The 18192-nt window shown below is 44.0% G+C and overlaps 1 protein-coding gene across 2 annotated transcripts; it reads right to left on the bottom strand.

Moving 5' to 3' along the window:
- Nucleotides 1-5805: 5805 nt before the first annotated feature.
- myb (v-myb avian myeloblastosis viral oncogene homolog) lies at nucleotides 5806-14329 on the bottom strand. 2 transcript variants are annotated; one of them, XM_076169492.1, is made up of 15 exons: nucleotides 14200-14329; nucleotides 12255-12372; nucleotides 12071-12142; nucleotides 11793-11885; nucleotides 10859-11079; nucleotides 10130-10358; nucleotides 9943-10011; nucleotides 9721-9825; nucleotides 9008-9244; nucleotides 8303-8439; nucleotides 8091-8205; nucleotides 7873-7965; nucleotides 7646-7744; nucleotides 7466-7549; nucleotides 5806-7209 (listed from the first exon to the last, which is right to left on the bottom strand). In XM_076169492.1, the coding sequence occupies exons 1-15, from the start codon at nucleotides 14220-14222 to the stop codon at nucleotides 7096-7098; spliced, it is 1809 nt and encodes a 602-aa protein (XP_076025607.1). In that variant the 5' UTR covers nucleotides 14223-14329; the 3' UTR covers nucleotides 5806-7095. The 2 variants fall into 2 exon arrangements, with proteins under 2 accessions (XP_076025607.1, XP_076025608.1); XM_076169493.1 differs by lacking the exon at nucleotides 7466-7549.
- Between the last annotated feature and the right edge of the window lie 3863 nt (nucleotides 14330-18192).

Here is an 18192-nt window from a genome sequence, read left to right as displayed (position 1 = left end):
GGTCGCACACACACTGTCTGTGTCTCTCTCTCTTTCACTTGTTGTGTGTGAGTGTGTGTGTGTGTAAAGAGGTTATCTGCAAGGTATGTAGGTAGAAAACCTAGACAGAACCAGTGTGAAAGTAGACAAAATGTGGTCTCAGTGGATGGATCTGGACTGTGTGTGTATGTATTTTTGGCGTGTGCGTGTCTGTGTCAGGAGTGTTGTGTGTGTGTGTGTGTCGTGGGTGTGTGTGTGTGTGTGTGCTCAGCAGTGGTGCTGGGCAGCACCAGGAAATTGGATGACAAACCTCACCACATAGTCAGCACCAGAAGGGTGAGCATGATCTGTGTGTGTGTGTGTGTGTGTGTGTGTGTGTGTGTGTGTGTGTGAGTTGGTGTGTGTGTGTGTGTTCATATTTATGCATCCCAGTTCCTGGCACTATAATAACTCAAACTTCTTTTGCATGGTCCAGCTCGTCCTCTTCCACACTTCCAGAGGAGCTTCATGTTTGAACACAGATCAATCACATCCGTACGTCTGGACTGACAGCATGGAAAAAGTACATCAATAAATAAAGTTGAATAAATAAATACTAGTTGATATTTCCATATAAATCCCGAGTTCTGAGGCACTTTTAACGAGACGTCGTATCAAACCCATGAGATCCAAGATCCAACTATTTTTTAGGGTTGTTCTTTAATTTTTTCCAATCTGTGTGTTGAAATGGCATAGTCAATTCAGTAGAAGCAGTTTGGATCTGTTTCCATGTGTGTGTTATGTTGTTCAACCTGACACACACACCTGAAAATCAAAATTGTCAAAAGTGTGTTGATTTGTGTATAACCATCTGTTAAACTGTTATAATTGAATTCAAAACAACAAATAAAACAACATCTTTGTACATTTGGAGGTGATTCCCAAAGCGCTGTGTGACCCTGATGATGATCCCGATGAAGACCACGCTGCTTCCTCACTCTGGCGAGCTCGTCTCTCTGTTGTTTACTTTGCTCTTTGTCTTTTTATCAAATGGCCAAATGTCTGTTGTTTTTGCTCTCGACACTTTTGGCACAAATTGGGCTCCCCTGACCCACTTTTAGAAATGTTTACAGTTATTGTTTTGGGGCTATCTGCAGCGGGCACATTGCTCTATACATTGTTATGGTCCTGAAAACAAACGGCCCAACGAATGGCAGCCAAATCAGTGAGGACAGTAACTGTTAGAGACGAGCCTAATCACCCTGACAGCAGCTCCAACAGTCCCCATCTCTCTCTCTCTCTCTCTCTCTCTCTCTCTCTCTCTGTCTCGATCTAGTCCCCTCTATCTCTGTACCCTCAATCTCTCTCTCCGCATGGCAGGGGGGCCTATCTGCTCAATCTGTGTGTTCTGTGTGTGCATGTGCATGTGTCCGTGTGTCGGGGTCCTCACGTGTCAACGGTTGTACAGTCCGGTACCTTTACCTCTATCTGCAAACAGACAACTGAAAGCAGAGAAGCAGTCCAGCGCGCACACACACACACACACACACACACACACACACACACACACACACACACACACACACTCCTGCATATACAGGTGCAGCTCAATGAATTAGAATATTGTGGAAAAGTTCATTAATGCCAGTAATTCAATTCAAAAAGTTAAACTCTCATATATTATAGATTCATTACACACAAAGTGAAATATTTCAAACCTTTATTTGTTTTGATGTTGATGATTCTGGCTTACAGCTCATGAAAACCCCAAACTCACCTGTATGTATCTGTACAGTATTATTTAAACCTTGCATACAGAGTTAAAAGGTTTTGTTGCATTATGGGGCAACATGTAAATGCAAAAATGTGCTGTGATCTGTTTACTTATGGGGTCAACAGAAAATTGAGGCTTATTTGTAAGCAAAATACCAATCAAAATGAAAATCAGTATTGTAATGATGATGATGATGATGTCAAAGGTCAGAGGTATGAGCTCTGACATCAAACATGGAATCGTGAAACTTTGTATTTATGAAATGAGATGAGAAGAAGCCCCCTCTTCTCCTCTCTGAACCCCCTTTCCCCCCTCCTTCCCTCTCTCTCTCTCCTCCCCCCTGCCTCTTCCTCTCTTTGCCCCCCTCCTCATCCTCCTAACATGGATGGGTAGGGTGGTTATCAGGCCTGGCCAGCTCAGCCCAGCCCTCCCTACCTGACCACTGCCAGCAGGGAGCGGCTGCTCGGGCCTGAGTATCTCCAACCACAACAGCACCCAGGGAATGAGGGAATCAGACTCAACTCATCTATCTATGCCCTGTGTGAGGGAGCGAACGAGCGTGTGTGTGTGTGAATGTGTGTGTGAATGTGTGTGTGTGTTTTATGTATGCACTTGCCTGCTCATGAGGCCGCCACTGCTGCAACATCCGGCTATAAATCTATTGTGACATGTCAAACTGAATTTATGAGCCAATCTGCTTGCGACAGACAGTGAAATGGAATAAAAAAAACATAGTAGTGAAAGTGAACTTCTGCTTTGTAAGGTAGACAGGAACATCAAATCTTAAATAATAAAAAGAATCTGAAGTTGTTTACCAACACCGACTAAATCCAGAAGTGTCACTTTCTGTCAATCACTTTTCTATTTCCAGTCCATTACATCTCCGTTGCCATGGCGTTTGTCTGCTTCCCACGGGAGCAAGGTGACAAGCGGAGGTGTCAGGGCATCACTCAGGGTGACGCCGTGGTAACTGTGCTCGGGCCCGTGAGAAATATCAGACATTTGGGTGACTGCGTTTCCTCTTTTGCTGGGACTGAGGTTAAACATGCAGACAGAGCCGTCACTGAAACCAGGACCACAGGTTTGCAGACACCTGAACGTCTCATCCGTCAGACTTACAGACCCCCCCATTGGGATGGCGCTTCAGCTTCAGTCCCAAACCAAATAATCTCCATCCGTATTTATCTGGATCTATCGCTGCAATTACAAAGAAAATACATCAAAAACGAACTCCTCATCTTTCAGCCGCACAGTTGTTCCTGTTTCTAAACACATTTGTTTCTTCACAGACATTCCTTAACCGCGTCTTATTTCATTGACATCGGTGTATTACATTTTGAGAAATAAATGAGCTTTTTGTGTAATCCTGCCACCAAACAAATAAACCAACAAATGTGTGTAAATGCAAAACCTCTTGAGCAATGTGAAGGGAACATATCTACAGTATTTGTGCTGTAATGAACCAATAGTTGATGATCTTCTTTAACCGTCTGTTGGTCCCTGTTGTCAAAACCATAATGTATTATCAGTGTGAGCGCATACTTATCCAATGTTGTGATGATATTGTGCATTATCTGAGTTTGCCTTTGTCCCTCTGCGATGATGGCTGCCTGTGCCGCTGTTGATAACATTCACATTCTTCATACACACTCACACAAAAGGCATGAAGGCTGCACCAGGGCCTGTGAACGCAACGGTATCATCATGTCAGAAGTTACCTCTGTTTCGCAGTCTGGGTTGTTTTTCTCAAGACACACACACACACACACACACACACACACACACACACACACACACACGCAGGCAGCTGGCTCCTCACTCAGTGGAAGCAGGTGTGTGTGAATCTCGTGGGGCTTGTTGGCTTTGGGGGTTTTTTGGGTTCTGTAGATGGAGACATTCCCAATGTGAAAGTCTGCTTCTGGCTCTGGCCTCCTTCCACAAGACACACACACACACACACACACACACACACACACACACACACACACACGAACACACAGGCACAGACACACACGCACACAGTACAAATAGTAAAGTTACTATTTGCTTTTAGTCAAAAGCAATTCACACCGAAAGTTCATCAGTATCAGTTGCCACACACAGTTCAAAGTGTTTTTACAGTATTATATAATGTTATTATATACTGAGCGCCACCTAAACATACAATAATACAGCTTTGTCCCCTGATGAAACTTTGTGTTTGTCACAGTTCCTGCTGGTTGTGTCCATCATGCTGGATGTCGTGTTTGTTAAAGTGTCCCTCTGAGACTCCAGCTTGAGATATGAATCTATATTTGAGGGCACTGTGGTGTTTCTGGGTAGGGGGGGGGGGGGGGGGGGGGTGTGCAGGTGGCAAGAGGGGGGCGATGTGAGAACTAGGGGTGGGCCATGTGTGTGTGTGGGGGGGGGGGGGGGGGGTAGTAAATATAGCTGCTGGTCTGAGTCTGGGCCCCTTGGCCTACATGATGGTCTCACAGGAAAACAACTCTCCTCAAGAGACTGAATGTGGAGCTCATCTTGTGTTTATCTGCATGTGTGTGTGTGTACATGTGTGTGTGTGTGTGTATGTGGTGTGTATGCAGCATTTGTGCATTCACTGGGGGGAAAGAAAATCCACTTTTAGGAACAGACTAAATATTAAAAATTCAATTAAAGTCAGTTAAGAATTTCAAATAAAGGTGAAAGTAGACTTTTAATTTATTTGTTACGAGTTTATACCTTACAGCAAACGTCTCTAAAACAATGAAAAGACAATTGAAAAGTGTCAGTTGTTGTTTGGAAGAAGTGTCACTTTCTTGATTCTGTCTTCGTGTTTTTGGTTTCTTATATTTCTCATCTCGAGAAAATTTGAATTCAAATGTTAACAATCAATTACAAACAACATAATATATTCCAAATATGAACCTTACTGGCAACTCAAAACGGTCACTTTACTTTATAGATAAAACTTAAGATAAGTATTCAGCAACAATACATAACAAATGGAAATGAGAAGATAAGATTATAAGCCACGCCCACTCAACTTTGGCAACCAATTATAACAAAAACAGTGAGGCATATCAAAAAACAAAGGCGCGTTTTTCACCCGGCTTGGTCGAAACATTCTACATGTAGAACTCCAACAACTGACCCAAAATTGTAAGAGGAGATACAAAAAAACTTATCCCTTACAGTTCACAACGTTTAGGGGAAAACGTAAAAGTGGTAATGACAGCGCCACCATCAGTCCAAAATGTAATGGATTCTTCCCTGGACCTGCCCACTACTTTTAGAGTAATTCTGCCAATAAACAGACATTAAGACGTATACTCACTAGTTGTTGTTTTTAGAAATTGAAATAGAATTCTAATAGAAAAGCTTGACTGGTATGTGTGTGTAGTGCATCCAAAGCAAGTGACCTTTGTCCTCTGTGTATAAAAGGGAGGAGGGGGCTGATTTTTACGTTTTTCAATCTATCCATCTATCTCTCTATGAAAATAGTGGGAACAGTTACACACATTTGCTTATTGCCTTTCACCGGCTGATAAACTACAGTGTGTCATTGAGTCGCTAACAGATGGAGGGAAAGACCATCAGGGAGAAAGTTTGTGATAGGCTTCACCCAACTTTATACCTTTAACACAACTCAGTATATCCAGGGAGAGTGTGTGTGTGTGGGTGTGTGTCTGCATATGTGGAGATTAACACTGAGTATTTGAATACTCCATTGCATTCTAGTCCAAGAATTTGAATACAGAAGATATAGAGGAAGTCACCAGTAAGCAAATACTACATTATCTTCAAACTAAACTCACGTGACTTAAAGTACTGCAAGCTGTTTGTTCTGTTGTTGAACATTAAGCATATTTACCCAGCTAAATCTATGAAAATGTCATAACAAAACACCAATAATCGTCTCTGCAATGCACGTGTCTGTGTCTTTAGTAGTAGGATTACTCATATGATGTTGTTCAATCAAATCATATTGTTATAAAATCAATTTCCTCTTTCTTGGTGCCGCTTCCAGAAAAATGGGCCTTGGTGGAGGTATGGACTTGGGTGCATTCTAAATTCAAACACTGAACACAAGGCTGTAAGTTAAAAAATTGACACACTTTATTTACTAGGCAGTATACAAAAGTAGAAAACTTGAAAACTTGGCATGTATAAATGCTTTTATAAAATGTCATTTTGCTTGGAAGCTAGTACAAAAACAAGGCGTTGAAAGTATAAAAAGATTGTCTGCTAAGTGTTTGATATGGGCTACTGCAGTCTCAGTAAGAAAAACAACATTTTGATTGAATATGCATGAAATATACTATTAAAAAGAAATGTGTAGAAAATAACAACAATCATACAAAAAGTTTCAATTCCATGGGCTTTTTTGTAGCATCGTAAATAAAAATCAGTGTTGAGTACTCTCGCTTTTTGTGGAGAACGTAAAAATTCAAGTGCAGCTTGGTCTTACTCTTAATTGGGCGAAGCTCAGTTTCAAATATATACGTAAGCTCATTTAAGACTTTCCTATGTATAAATATTCTGTAAATATATATATTTTAACAAAAACAATGTTTGTTCATTGAACGTTTCCATATTGAGGATACTGTGAAGGCCAGAAAAGAAAAGAACTTGAAATGAAAACTCAATTTTCATGAAACAAATGGTCTAATACTAAACCAGGCTGGCCCCTTTGTGACATGTAAGCCTAACATGATCGTTTACATGTGAATCAGAGTTGATGTGAGAGCAGATGCAGCTTTTTTTTTCTTGTTCAGTTTTTGCAGTGTTTACACGAGGCGGCGCAGACCCAACACTTGAAATTCCCAGTAGACACGTTACAAAAAAAAAATAATGACGAAACAAAACAAATATTCATGACTGAAATATCGAGGTCAGTTTTTGAATGAGAGATTATGCCTTTGGATATACAATAATGCTAATAGGGTTTAAATACTTAACTTAAACACTGCTCCAGTGGCCAATTATAAAACATCAACAAAGTCTTTCAAACAGAGAGAAATAAATTAATCAACTTGTTCTTTATATTAATATCAAAATTCAGAATTAATAATACAGCCCAATGTAAATTATATAGCCACCTTTTCCCATTTATAATACAACATTTATAATACGACAAGACCAAAAGAGAAAGGACGCACATTTATAAAAAACCCAAAGCAAATTCTCTATAAAAAGACGAAACATTAGTCTTTGGTTGGTTGAAATCCAACAAGTGTGTGAGTGTAAAAACACCAATGGCATTGCGCCTCTCCCAACTGTTGTACCACAACAAATATGAAACCCGCGTTGCTGCGTCCAGCACAGGGAATGTCGACGTGTTCAGATCAACGTGTGTGTTTGGGTGTTTGTGTGTCTGTCTCTGTCTACATGACCAGCGTCCTCGTTGGGTAAGTGTTCATGTACTTGTGGCTCTGCTCGGACGCCAGGATGTGCTCCTCCGTTTTCCCACAAGTCACCTGCTCCCATGAACTCAGCTGCTGTGGGTCAGAGACAGAGACGGTCAGTCGTCTAACTTCTGGTTCATCACATAAACCCAAATCACAATATGAAGAATGGATGAAATGTGTGTTTACACTGAGATAAAGAGACAAATCTATGTGATGTCTTGAACAAAGCAGCCACATGACACTGAATGAAGCTTGTAGTCGTAGATCAAGCAGAAATATTTGACAGATTCATCTCAATATGATGTTTTGTGGTGCAGCCTTCACACACTTATACACACAAACTGACCTGTAGTGGGCTTCCCATGTCCCTGTGAGCGATGTGGTACGGTTTGTGTCCGTCCTCGCTCAGCACTGAGCTGGTCAGCCCGTCCTGCATGAAGGGAGACAAGCAAAACCCTTTAGAACACGTTGAGAACAGAGAGGGCGATGGGCTAACTGTGGGGTCAGATGTCAGATGGGAGCTTACAGGTACTTCCTGTGCAGGCCCGGTGGGGGAGAAGAGTTGTGTGTGAAGGTCTTGTCCTTCCCACTGCATACACGGGCTCCTCTCACACGGTGACTCCACCTGGAACAAAACACGCAAAAAACACGCCATGGTTATGGTTAGGATGCGTGACCGTTAACAGACACGGCGGGTCTGCGTGTGTGTGTGTTTCTGTGTGTGATTGGATGTATAATGTGTGTAGAATGTACCTCTTGTTTGATCTTCTTCAGGGGAGGCTGGTCAATGGCGCATTCCATCGGCTCCTGCTTGATGGACTCAACCATCTGATCCAAGGGAACGTTCTGGAAAAAGACCAACATCCCCCAGTGAGTCACAACTGTACTGTGTACAGAACCAACTACAAATAATGCAAATGGTGTGTGTGTGTGTGTGTGTGTGTGTGTGTGTGCATGCTGGTTCCTCTCACCAGTAGCTTGTGGGGTCCATATTTGGCCTCGTGCAGGGCCAGGGCGGACCTGAAAGGTGTGGGGGTACGAGGAGTGGATTCTAGGATGGAGCGACGATTGTCTGGAGTCCTGAACCTGAGAGAGTGTGTGTGAGAGAGCAGCTAGTTAAGCCATGTTTTGTCTGGGTTAGGATGCATCAATGTGAGGAAAGATAAAGAGTTTAGAGACTCACAGGTCGTTCTCTTTCTCCGCCCTCATGATGTGGAGGCGGTGTAGGGACGGATCGATCAGAGGCTTGGACTCCACCGGCGACCTCATGGGCGCGCTGTCGTTATCTGAGTGTTCTGGGCTCATTGATTGGTTGAGAAACTGTGAAAGAAAGGGGACTGATCAGTCAAAGTAGGTCGACAGGTTGAGTTAGGCAATGAAATCATCAAAAGTAAGGGAAGGCTGAAGCTGAAGCACGACTGCTGGTTCACACGTCTGTGCTCTAAGGTAAACAAAGACAGAGGGAAACCGCAGGCTAACGAGCTCTTAATGATTCCTTGTCGTCAGCAGGTTGCTGATTGGATGGATTCTGATCACACTCAGCTATATTTAACTAACTGTGAGGGTGAAGAGGGAAGGTTTCTGACAGCCGTGGGTTGGGAGTCGAGCGGATGAAACCAGGACATGCTAGGTGAGCGGCTACTGAGCTTTGACGGGGCAAAACCCTGCCTGGACTGAGAACGCTACTATCCAAGAACAAGCCTGTAGTGAGCTCATCCACCGAGGAGAGGCTCTGGGACGAGGGCGGGAGAATATCACGGCTTTATTGTCCATCTTTAACTGCTAACGTGTCCCTTTCATCCAAAACCGTTGAGTCATGGCACATGGAAATGAACAGAAACTAGTGTTTTGAATATGAAGGACAAAGAAGAAGAGAGTAGACACTTACTGAGTCGATGACAGACTCCATGAACTCTGGCAGAGTGTTTGAGTAGGTTGTGCTGCTGTGATGGCCGCTGCTGTTGTTGATGTGGGCGCGTGATGCTGAGGCGCTCTCCTCAGGCAGGCAGCTCTGGTCCAGAGGCAGAGCGGGGGCGGCTGGGTGACGAGGTAACAGCATGGCCACGCCCTCTGAGCTGTCCGTCAGAGAGGTCTCGTTGACCCAACTGTGATAGGGCAGGTTGATCTGGAACACAAGGAGGGGTTTTGAGACGTAAATTTGACGCAAAAGGCACAGGGAAATGTGTGTGAGAGGAGCCCAAGAGGCCCGAGAGAGGAAGAGCGAGAGTGACATTTGAGGAAGGGGCGTAAGAACAATTGAACAAATGAGAAAAAGAGAAACAGAGCGGGAGAGAGGAGAAAGGGAACTTGAGTGTAGAGCCAGCAGAAGGGTGGCAGCAGTGATGGGTTGAGGGTTGCGCAAGGGGTCACACACACTCACACACACACACACACACACACACACACAGAGAACAGGCAAGATAAGGTCCTATTTCATCAGTTTTACAGAAGCAGACCCCCCAGATGTTTCCTCCTCCGTATTCACACAAGCACACACATTCAGCCACTGTCCTTAAAGCCAGGGTGAACACACACAGACACATAAATAGCTGCTGTCACACGTTCCCATGCTCACACACACACACTCACACACACACTCACTGGTAGTGACGGCTGTCCTCTCAGCTCGTTCTCTGTGGACATGAGGAGCAGCTCGATCTCTTTCACCCTTTTCTCCTTCTCGGGGTCTTCCTCATTATAGTGTCTCTGAGGAAGACAAAGGACAAGCAGAGGACATCAGCACCCAGTTCAGTCTCGCCTCCTCCCTCCCTCCCTTTGCCTCCTTGGCAGAGACCACTCTCACCGTGTGTTGCGTGTTTTTACCTGTATAGCAGCGGTTCCGTGTGGGGGAATGTTCAGAATGTTCAGATGCAGCGACATTGGGAACGGCACCTGGTCCAATCAGAAACAAGAGACACGTCACACACACACACACAAACACACACATTTCAACTGCATCAACTCATCTCATGCGTCTCTTGGTTATTGTTTGAATCCAGAGTCCCCTTACCCTGTGTGTGTCGGATATGTAGGTGTAGTTGAGGGGCGACAGGGGAGGCAGAGGGGCGTGGCTTGGCGAGTGGTGGGAGAATCCCATGATGTGTCCCGTGTTCTTTACAAAGCCGTGGCTCATGGACAGAGAGGAGCCGCCGTTCTTGGCGTTGCTCTGCAGGTAGCCTTCCTGTTCCACCTTTCGCCTCATGGTGGAGTTCCAGTGGTTCTTTATGGCATTGTCAGTCCTGGGGCGAGGAGGGGAAACAACACACACACACACACAGACACACACACAGGTTTAGACTTTTTAGTTATTTCTTATGAAACACACAGACACGCGTCCTCCCTCACTGTGAGGGCGCATGTGCCGATTGCAAACACATTCTGGAGCTCCACTGGCACTTGATAGCATTATCAATGCAGACACACACACAGACTGACACAGATAGAGACAGTGTCAGACACACACACGCTGAAAAGATAGACTTATCAGCACAGAGCTATTACAATCTTCTCTCTCTCTAATCCTCTTCTTCTTTTCCAGCCTCTCTCTGTTTGTCCCTCCTCAGATCCCACTTCCTGTCCTGTTCAGCCTCTACCTCATGTACTCTATACTGTATCTTCTCATGCTTTCCTGTCCTCCTTTTCATGCCACCCTCTCTGCGATCCGCCCAGCTTCCTATCTCTCCACCTTCCTCTCCCTCCTCCTCCTCCTCCTCCTCCTCCTCCTCCTCGTCTGTCTCACCTGCCGGGGAGCAGCTTAGCGATTTCAGCCCAGCGGTTTCCCAGCTTCTCGTGGGCCTGGTAGATGATTCTGTCCTCCTCCTCGGTCCACGATGTCTTTTTCACCTCGGGGTTCAGGTGGTTGTGCCAGCGCTCGCGGCACTGCTTGCCGATGCGACCCTTCAGGTGCTTGGCAATCACCGACCAACGCTTGGCTCCGTACTTCTGCACCAGCTCGATCACCTGGGGTGTGTTTGTGTGTGTGGGAGAGAGAGAGAAAGAGAAAGAGAGAGAGAGAGAGAGAGAGAGAGAGAGAGAGAGAGAGAGAGAGGGAGAGGAAAGAAGATAGTGGACGAGCGAGGACGTTGAAAAGGAGCAGAAGTGAATGGTGGTGGAGTAGCGTAAGGAAAGAGGAAGGAAGGAGCAATAACAGAGGAGAAGGAGAAGTAGACAAGCACAGAGTAAGAAACATATAAAGGTGAAAAGATCAAAGGTAAATGAGGAGAAATAAGAGAGAAATGGACAAGAACAAACTTGTTAGACTTCCGAATCAAATCTAACACTCATACATTGTCTCATTAAATGCTTCCCCTCTCCTCCCTCCTTCCCTCTCTCTCTCTCTCTCTCTCTCTCTCTGTCTTTATCTTTCTTCTTGAGGTGATTGAGAACACCTGCTGGTGTGCAGTGAGGGAGTTTCCAGAGGAACGTTAGCCACTCTGCTAATCATTACAGTGGCATCTGGGTGGAAATATAACACGACTTCATTGCTGCTACACTCTGCACCAGTTAAGTGTTGGGTAATGGCAACATTGAAAGGAAACCAAAGTGTGCAATGAAAACGGGTGAGTTGCCTCAGTAAAGTTGCTTTAATCACACAGAGGACGTAGATTTGTTTTCCCCTGGATGACACTTATTATTGTCTTGATGCTGCCTGACTTAAGAGATGTCTTCCTCACCCTTTGGTCTTCCTCTTTTGTCCAGGGCCCTTTGATGAGTTCCGGGTTGAGGACCTTCTGCCACCTGTGCTGACACTGCACATCTGTACGGTTCTGGTGAGTCACAGAGCAGAGACATGACTCATCACTGTCACACCAACAAAGGAACATGCATATTACTCAGAAGACTTAAGTTACTTAGTGTGTCATCTACACACACACACACTGACGCCTGTGAGTCAATGTGTACATGTGTGTGCATTTGTGTAACACAGGTAAGCATCATTGACTTGACTTACAGTTAACAAGCTCGCAATGACTTTCCAGTCTTCTGATCCATGAAGCTCAACAAGCTTCTTCAACTTCTCATCCTGCAATAAAAAAAGACTTTAAGGTTACAAACTTCACTTAAAGTAAAGAAAGAAGCATCATATCTGTTCTGAGTTGGATGGTGTGTGTGTGTGTGTGTGTCCCTGTGTGTACCTCTTCACGTGTCCAGCGTGTTTTGCCGAGGTGGCGCTTCCCTGACTTGGCCAAAGATCCATCATAGTCATGTTCATACATCTCAGTCTCCTCGTCATCCTCCTCACTACTGTAAACACTGGAATGAGAGAGAGGGGGGGAGGAGTTAGACAGCGGTAAAGATTATGTGAGCAAGCGGAGCGCAAATTGATAGAAATAATAGGAAAATAAATGCCAACCATTTTCCAAACTACTCCCTAATCATTTCTTTACAGAGTACATAAAGAATAAAGAAGTCAGCCCACTCTTTAACTCATCAGGTGGCAACACAGACAGAACCAGTCATTCTTGAAGGTTTGGGTACAGGCAGATAGCCAAGACACTCACAAGGGGAGAGAGAGAGAGAGAGAGAGAGAGAGAGAGAGCGGGAGAGAGAGAGAGAGAATGAACAACAGCAAGGAGGGGGGAATGGATGAACAGGTTCTAATGTTTTTGGTTTCCACAGATACTGGGATTGGCACATGTGATCATAATTTCGTGACCCTGGCGTGTTCAGGCCTGCAGTGGCATTATACAGAACATGCATGCTTGCGCACACAGACACACACACACACAGACACACACACACACACAGACACTAGCTAGTTAACCAATCAGGATGCAGAACAGGACAACGTGGGAGGCAGGTAGGGTACTGATGTCCTATAAAGCAACAGGTGAACAGGAAACCCACCAGATCTGTGTGTGTGTGTGTGTGTGTGTGTGTGTGTGTGTGTGTGTGTGTGTCTGTATAAGCACAAGGATCTGCAGTGGATTGTCTTCCTTGTTTTTGACCATTTGCTTATATGCACAACATCCCCATGTGGTCCAAAGCAGTAAACACTGAGAAATATTTAACCTTTAACATTTAAACCATCAAACCTCAACAGAAGAACTTTGACTCCATATAAGAACGAAATGTTACTGAGAACATTATGCACAGGACACAGAGGGGCACATACAAAAATAATTTGGCATGTTTTCTATTTTTGTGATTTGTTGTAATGACCATGATGACTAAAGCGAGCCGTGAGAGCGTGTAGGCAGGCAGCCTGTCTCTCCGTGCACGCACCGAGTGACAACAAGAAGCTACACACAACGCAACTCTCTGACTTTACAAACATTACAGCCGCAGTTTCCAGAGCGCGTCCATCGCTCAGAGAAACTACAGTCACTGCAAGTTTTTAGAACAGATTTAATTCAAATAAAAACATTACTGTGATGTATACGATCCTTAAACGATAAAAAAAGACTGACAACGCTCAAAGACCCGCGAATATTCGTCAAAGCTGACGAAGAGAAACTAAAATTGGTCTTAAAGTTGTTTATTCCAATACACACGGGCCATCGAATAGAACAGAATAGAATAGAATAGAATAGACAAGACCGCGCGTTGAGTCATTCTCTCTCGCATTGAGTCATAACTCTTTTATTACAGCGCGGATTAAGATGTCCACGCACTTGTTCTTATGCACCGTGCTGCACGCGCCTGTCCACCCGCCTAATTGCATCAATGCGTGTATCTGTACGAGACAGAGAGCGCGAGAGGAGAGGGAGAGGGAGAGAGAGAGAGAGAGAGAGAGAGAGAGAGATAGAGAGAGAGAGAGAGAGAGAGAGAGACCCCTTCTCTGTCTCGCCACTGACAGCGGCGCGAGGAGCGCACATGCCAGATGACCACCACCTGTCATGAGCGCGCGCCACGCCGCTTCAGCACAACAACAACGTAACTAATCCACACACATGTGAATAAGACCATCGACTGTTTCAGCCAAAGTGACCAAGCGCTATTCACTTTAGCTGCTGCGCGTGCAACAGACGTGATAGCAGATCCACGCGCACAAAAAGGGATGAACAACTAAAAGGGGTAAATATGGAGAGAGAAGTAGAGTTAGAAGGCTAAAGAGTGGTAAAGTGTGAGTGAACCTACCTGTTTCTCGGCCGCCGGGTCATGTTGAGGTCTGGAGAGCGGCTCGCAGGTTGCGCTGAGCTCTTACTTTCGCTATGTGCGTAGGTTTTGTTCTGCCGGCGAGGAGGCAGGTTGACATTAATTTAAAAGAACTGACTCGACCACCGCGGCTCCTCCCACCTCGTCCCGGTTAATTTGGCGCTGCGCCTCACTGCGCATGCGCGGGTGAACACTTATTGCAGTGCTGCGTTCAAACGCTCTCCGATAATGTGCGCAACTGGAGAAAGTGCAACCGGAGAGAGTTTTGTTTTCGGGATGACCACAGGCATGACTCTTACAGGACGGATGTGCTCTGACACGAGGGACACATTAATATCGCCTGGCAGTAGCGTTCATACATATGTAAACCTATTAAAAATAAACATTGAATGACCAAAGTACAACTTTAATTGATTTATCACGGACACACTTTCATTTAACATCATACATTTATCAGATAGAAAAGTTGGACGAATAACATACTGGCGACATCACATTACATTAGACCATTCGCATTATAACGCACTTCAAAACAAATCCTGCAGTATATGGTTGAGACAGTTGGATTAACACATATCTGACCCATAGTCAACAACATGGGGTCATGTTTAAACCCACAAAGGTGAGGTGAACAGCGGGGCCGTGTTCGTACAGGTGAACACAGTAAACCCGGTAACTATGGCCAGGAGCGCACAATGCCTGAGTAGGGCGAAGTCAAATTTCCTAGGGGCTCTTGAAGGCAACACGTACAGTCGAGCGCGTTTTGCCAGCCTGACCGCGCTAAACTCTCTATTGTCAACACATTTTAAGAGTTACTTCTCTTTTCTTCTGTCGAAAAGGAGAAGGAAAAGGGGCTATTGTGTGTGGAACATGTAAACAATGAGTTTGATGCGAGGAGGGCGAAGTTGAATGCTTTCTCTCCGCGGGTACCTGACCTTGGAGTGTCTGCTGGTGTAGAATACAGATGTTTCTATAGTGATAAGGATTGAGACCTGGCTTTTATCATGTGGTCATAAAATGAGCTGTTAGCCTGCACAAATAGAAAGTAAAAGAAATGAAACCACGTTGGTGGAGATTTGGCGCGCACATTTTGTGCAATAACTACTTCAATATTATTCACGTTTCCATTTGTCTTCATGCTGCCATTTTAGTTTCTTGTTTCAGCTTGCCAAATAATTTAATGGATTTAAATGTCTTCATAATACACAATATCTAATTTATGAGCAAATTCAGCCTGTTTTACAACCAGCTTGTGTCAAAGATGTGTAATAAATGAATGTGTCTGCCATTGTTGTATTGAATTCCCTATGTATCCCTCTTGAATACGAAATTATTATTGTTGTTTTGTTTTGTTTTGTTTGCTTTTTGCGCCAGGTCACTCATCAGCCATTCAGTAAGGGAGGAAGGCGGGTTAAGGCCTTTTTTTTTTGTAAAAATGTGTCTTCTCATTATATTAGGTCCTCCATATGCGACCGTATTGTCTTGGTCACTTGTAATTATCATCACCCCAGAACAGCCTATTGTCCCTGAGCAGTCATCATGGTGGCCTGATAAGAGGCTGCACAGACAATCAAGGCAGGGACTGCACATTTTACTATTCTTTTCGATACAATAATATGGACAGAGTGCTCACTGAAGCACAGTTAGAAATGTGAAGACTTAGATTGCTGAAATATGCTGAATTGGAGCACAGCATGCCAGTTGCCATGCATGTGTGTGTTTTGCTCATAGTCACGAATTCCACAGAGCTTCATTTGGTTTAAATGTTATAAATTTGCAGTCCAAAGTTTGACGTCACTACGTCACTCATCGATACGACTGTTAGTGCCACTACATCTACCTGCAGGCTGTGATATGATGTATCAGTTGCCTGGTTGCAATCACCTGTAGGCTACAGATCCCATGGAGATATGCACACCTGTGTACACAGGCATTGTTGGAAACATTTTGACTCAAGGAGCTGGTACCTCTAGCTACAGTCACACTTTAATTAAATGGCAGTTTCCATTGTCATATAAATTGTAACACATATGGAATATTATGTTTTGGTTTGATATTTAATGATGTTATATTGACAGTACCCATTGATATTGATGGTACCCAAGCACAATGTGCATTCTTTACAATACCAAACCAATCTTTATGCACTGGTGAATGCCTATGTCCACTCACACACTAGAGGTATTTGTGTATGTGAGCATACTTTATGAATGTGTATTGTATGTATCTTTAGCTTTCATGCAACTGTCTTTGTTCTGCCCAGGCCCCTTAATGTATCTTTTCCCTCGAGGGTAATATTAAAAACTACATCTTGTTATCTGAAACCAAATTGAAGCACAGGAGCCAGGGTATGCAAATACCCTATAGTAGGTTGAGCAGGAAGCCCAGGTTCCATTGAGTCTTAGCTGGAGACATTTGCATGGGCGCGATTGGACAGGTTAAGGGCAGGTATTGTAAAGGTGCCCCCTTTGCAAAGCATTGTGTGCACAGGTTGGTTCATTTGAATGATTTTTAATGATGGCCCCCAGGCTTGAGATATCATTCCACCAGGCTTTCAAATCTAATGTTTGGAAGACCAAACAGATGTGTATTGTTACGTGTGTGCGTGTGAGTGTGTACGTGCCTGTGTCTCTGTGTCTCTGTGTCTGTTTGTCTGTGTGTTTGTGTACTTAAAGACCTGCATTGGGGGAGGGTTGATCTCAAGTCAAATAGTTAGTGAATGGGATCCTGTGTAGCTGTATGGTTGAATAAACCCTGAGTTGACTGACTGCCAATAATGACTTAGGCTTACATGTACATCCAATTTTCACATTGTTTGTATTTTCCTCTAGGTGTCAGAAATCCAGCAATCACTATCTAAAGCCTGATTTCGCAAATTTCATCACACACAAATGTTACACAGAAATGCATAATAATACGTAATAAGTAAGTAAGTAAAATAGTTGTTCGAAACAATCTACTTTTCTTGGGTTCTTTATTAGAAATGTGTCATTCCGACTTTTTTGCCAGTTTTTTCCCAGTGCAGACCCAAAGTTGAATTTCTCCTCTGACTTTGGTGCTGTGTGTCTCCATGTCACAGACAGCCAGGGGCATCGGTTTTGCATTTTCTCCGGAGGTGTGTTCCTGTGAAAGAGTCTTCCAATGATACTTGGTGCCCTTAGCAAATTATGTAAAGCATTACCTCATACACACGGCCAACTTGTGGAATAGACTTTACCCCTAACCACATACACATGTGCTTTGTTTTCCACAATTAAACCAGGATTAGTCTGTTTACAGATTCACTGTTGTTGTGAGATTTGCAATGGTTTGCTTTCACTTGCTTTCATCTAGTTTATATCCCCCGACTAACCTGACACTGTATCCCCCTAGAATAAGTTATATTTTAGTTCCAGATGCAAGAATTTGTGATTGAATGCAAACAAATGAATTTGATCACTGAATCAATCTAAATTCTACATTCTTTAAACAAAACACCACTCTACTGATCCGCTCATCCTTCGGCCAATCTGTTCTTCCATCTGTTTGATCCATCGGTGTAATCTGCTATTCTTTTAGAAATCTGTCTGGTTTACCACTTACCGCTCATTCACTCTTTCATAATTGATTCACCGCAAATTTGTCTAGGTAAAGAAAGCGTATGTTAACAGCTTAAAAGCCTCAATCTGTTGCATATGTAAATACAGACAATGATGATGTCACACATGTGTGGATTTGTGTATTTCAATTACTGCTAAACAACTGCAGTGTATGGGATGAGATTATAACGTGCTTTAATGCGGAGACTGGTGCATTCAATTACTTTTCACTGAGGCAATATGTTCCATCTCCATTACATATCAGGTGCTGTTTGTTGCCTTTGGTTTGAAAGTGTCCTAGAAACATTTCAGTGATGCAGAGGAAGAAGTTCCCTGCCTCTCACCTGTGTGACCCTAAAGTTTGTTTGTGCCTGTTTGTATGCATGTGTACATGTTC

This window comes from Genypterus blacodes, unplaced genomic scaffold, assembly GCF_046128005.1.
Source record: "Genypterus blacodes isolate CSIRO-AG114 ecotype Tasmania unplaced genomic scaffold, CSIRO-AGI_Gbla_v1 ptg000204l_1, whole genome shotgun sequence".
Classification (NCBI taxonomy): domain Eukaryota; kingdom Metazoa; phylum Chordata; class Actinopteri; order Ophidiiformes; family Ophidiidae; genus Genypterus; species Genypterus blacodes.
Note: the sequence above shows the minus strand (reverse complement) of the source record. Positions and strands in the feature narration are given on the sequence as shown.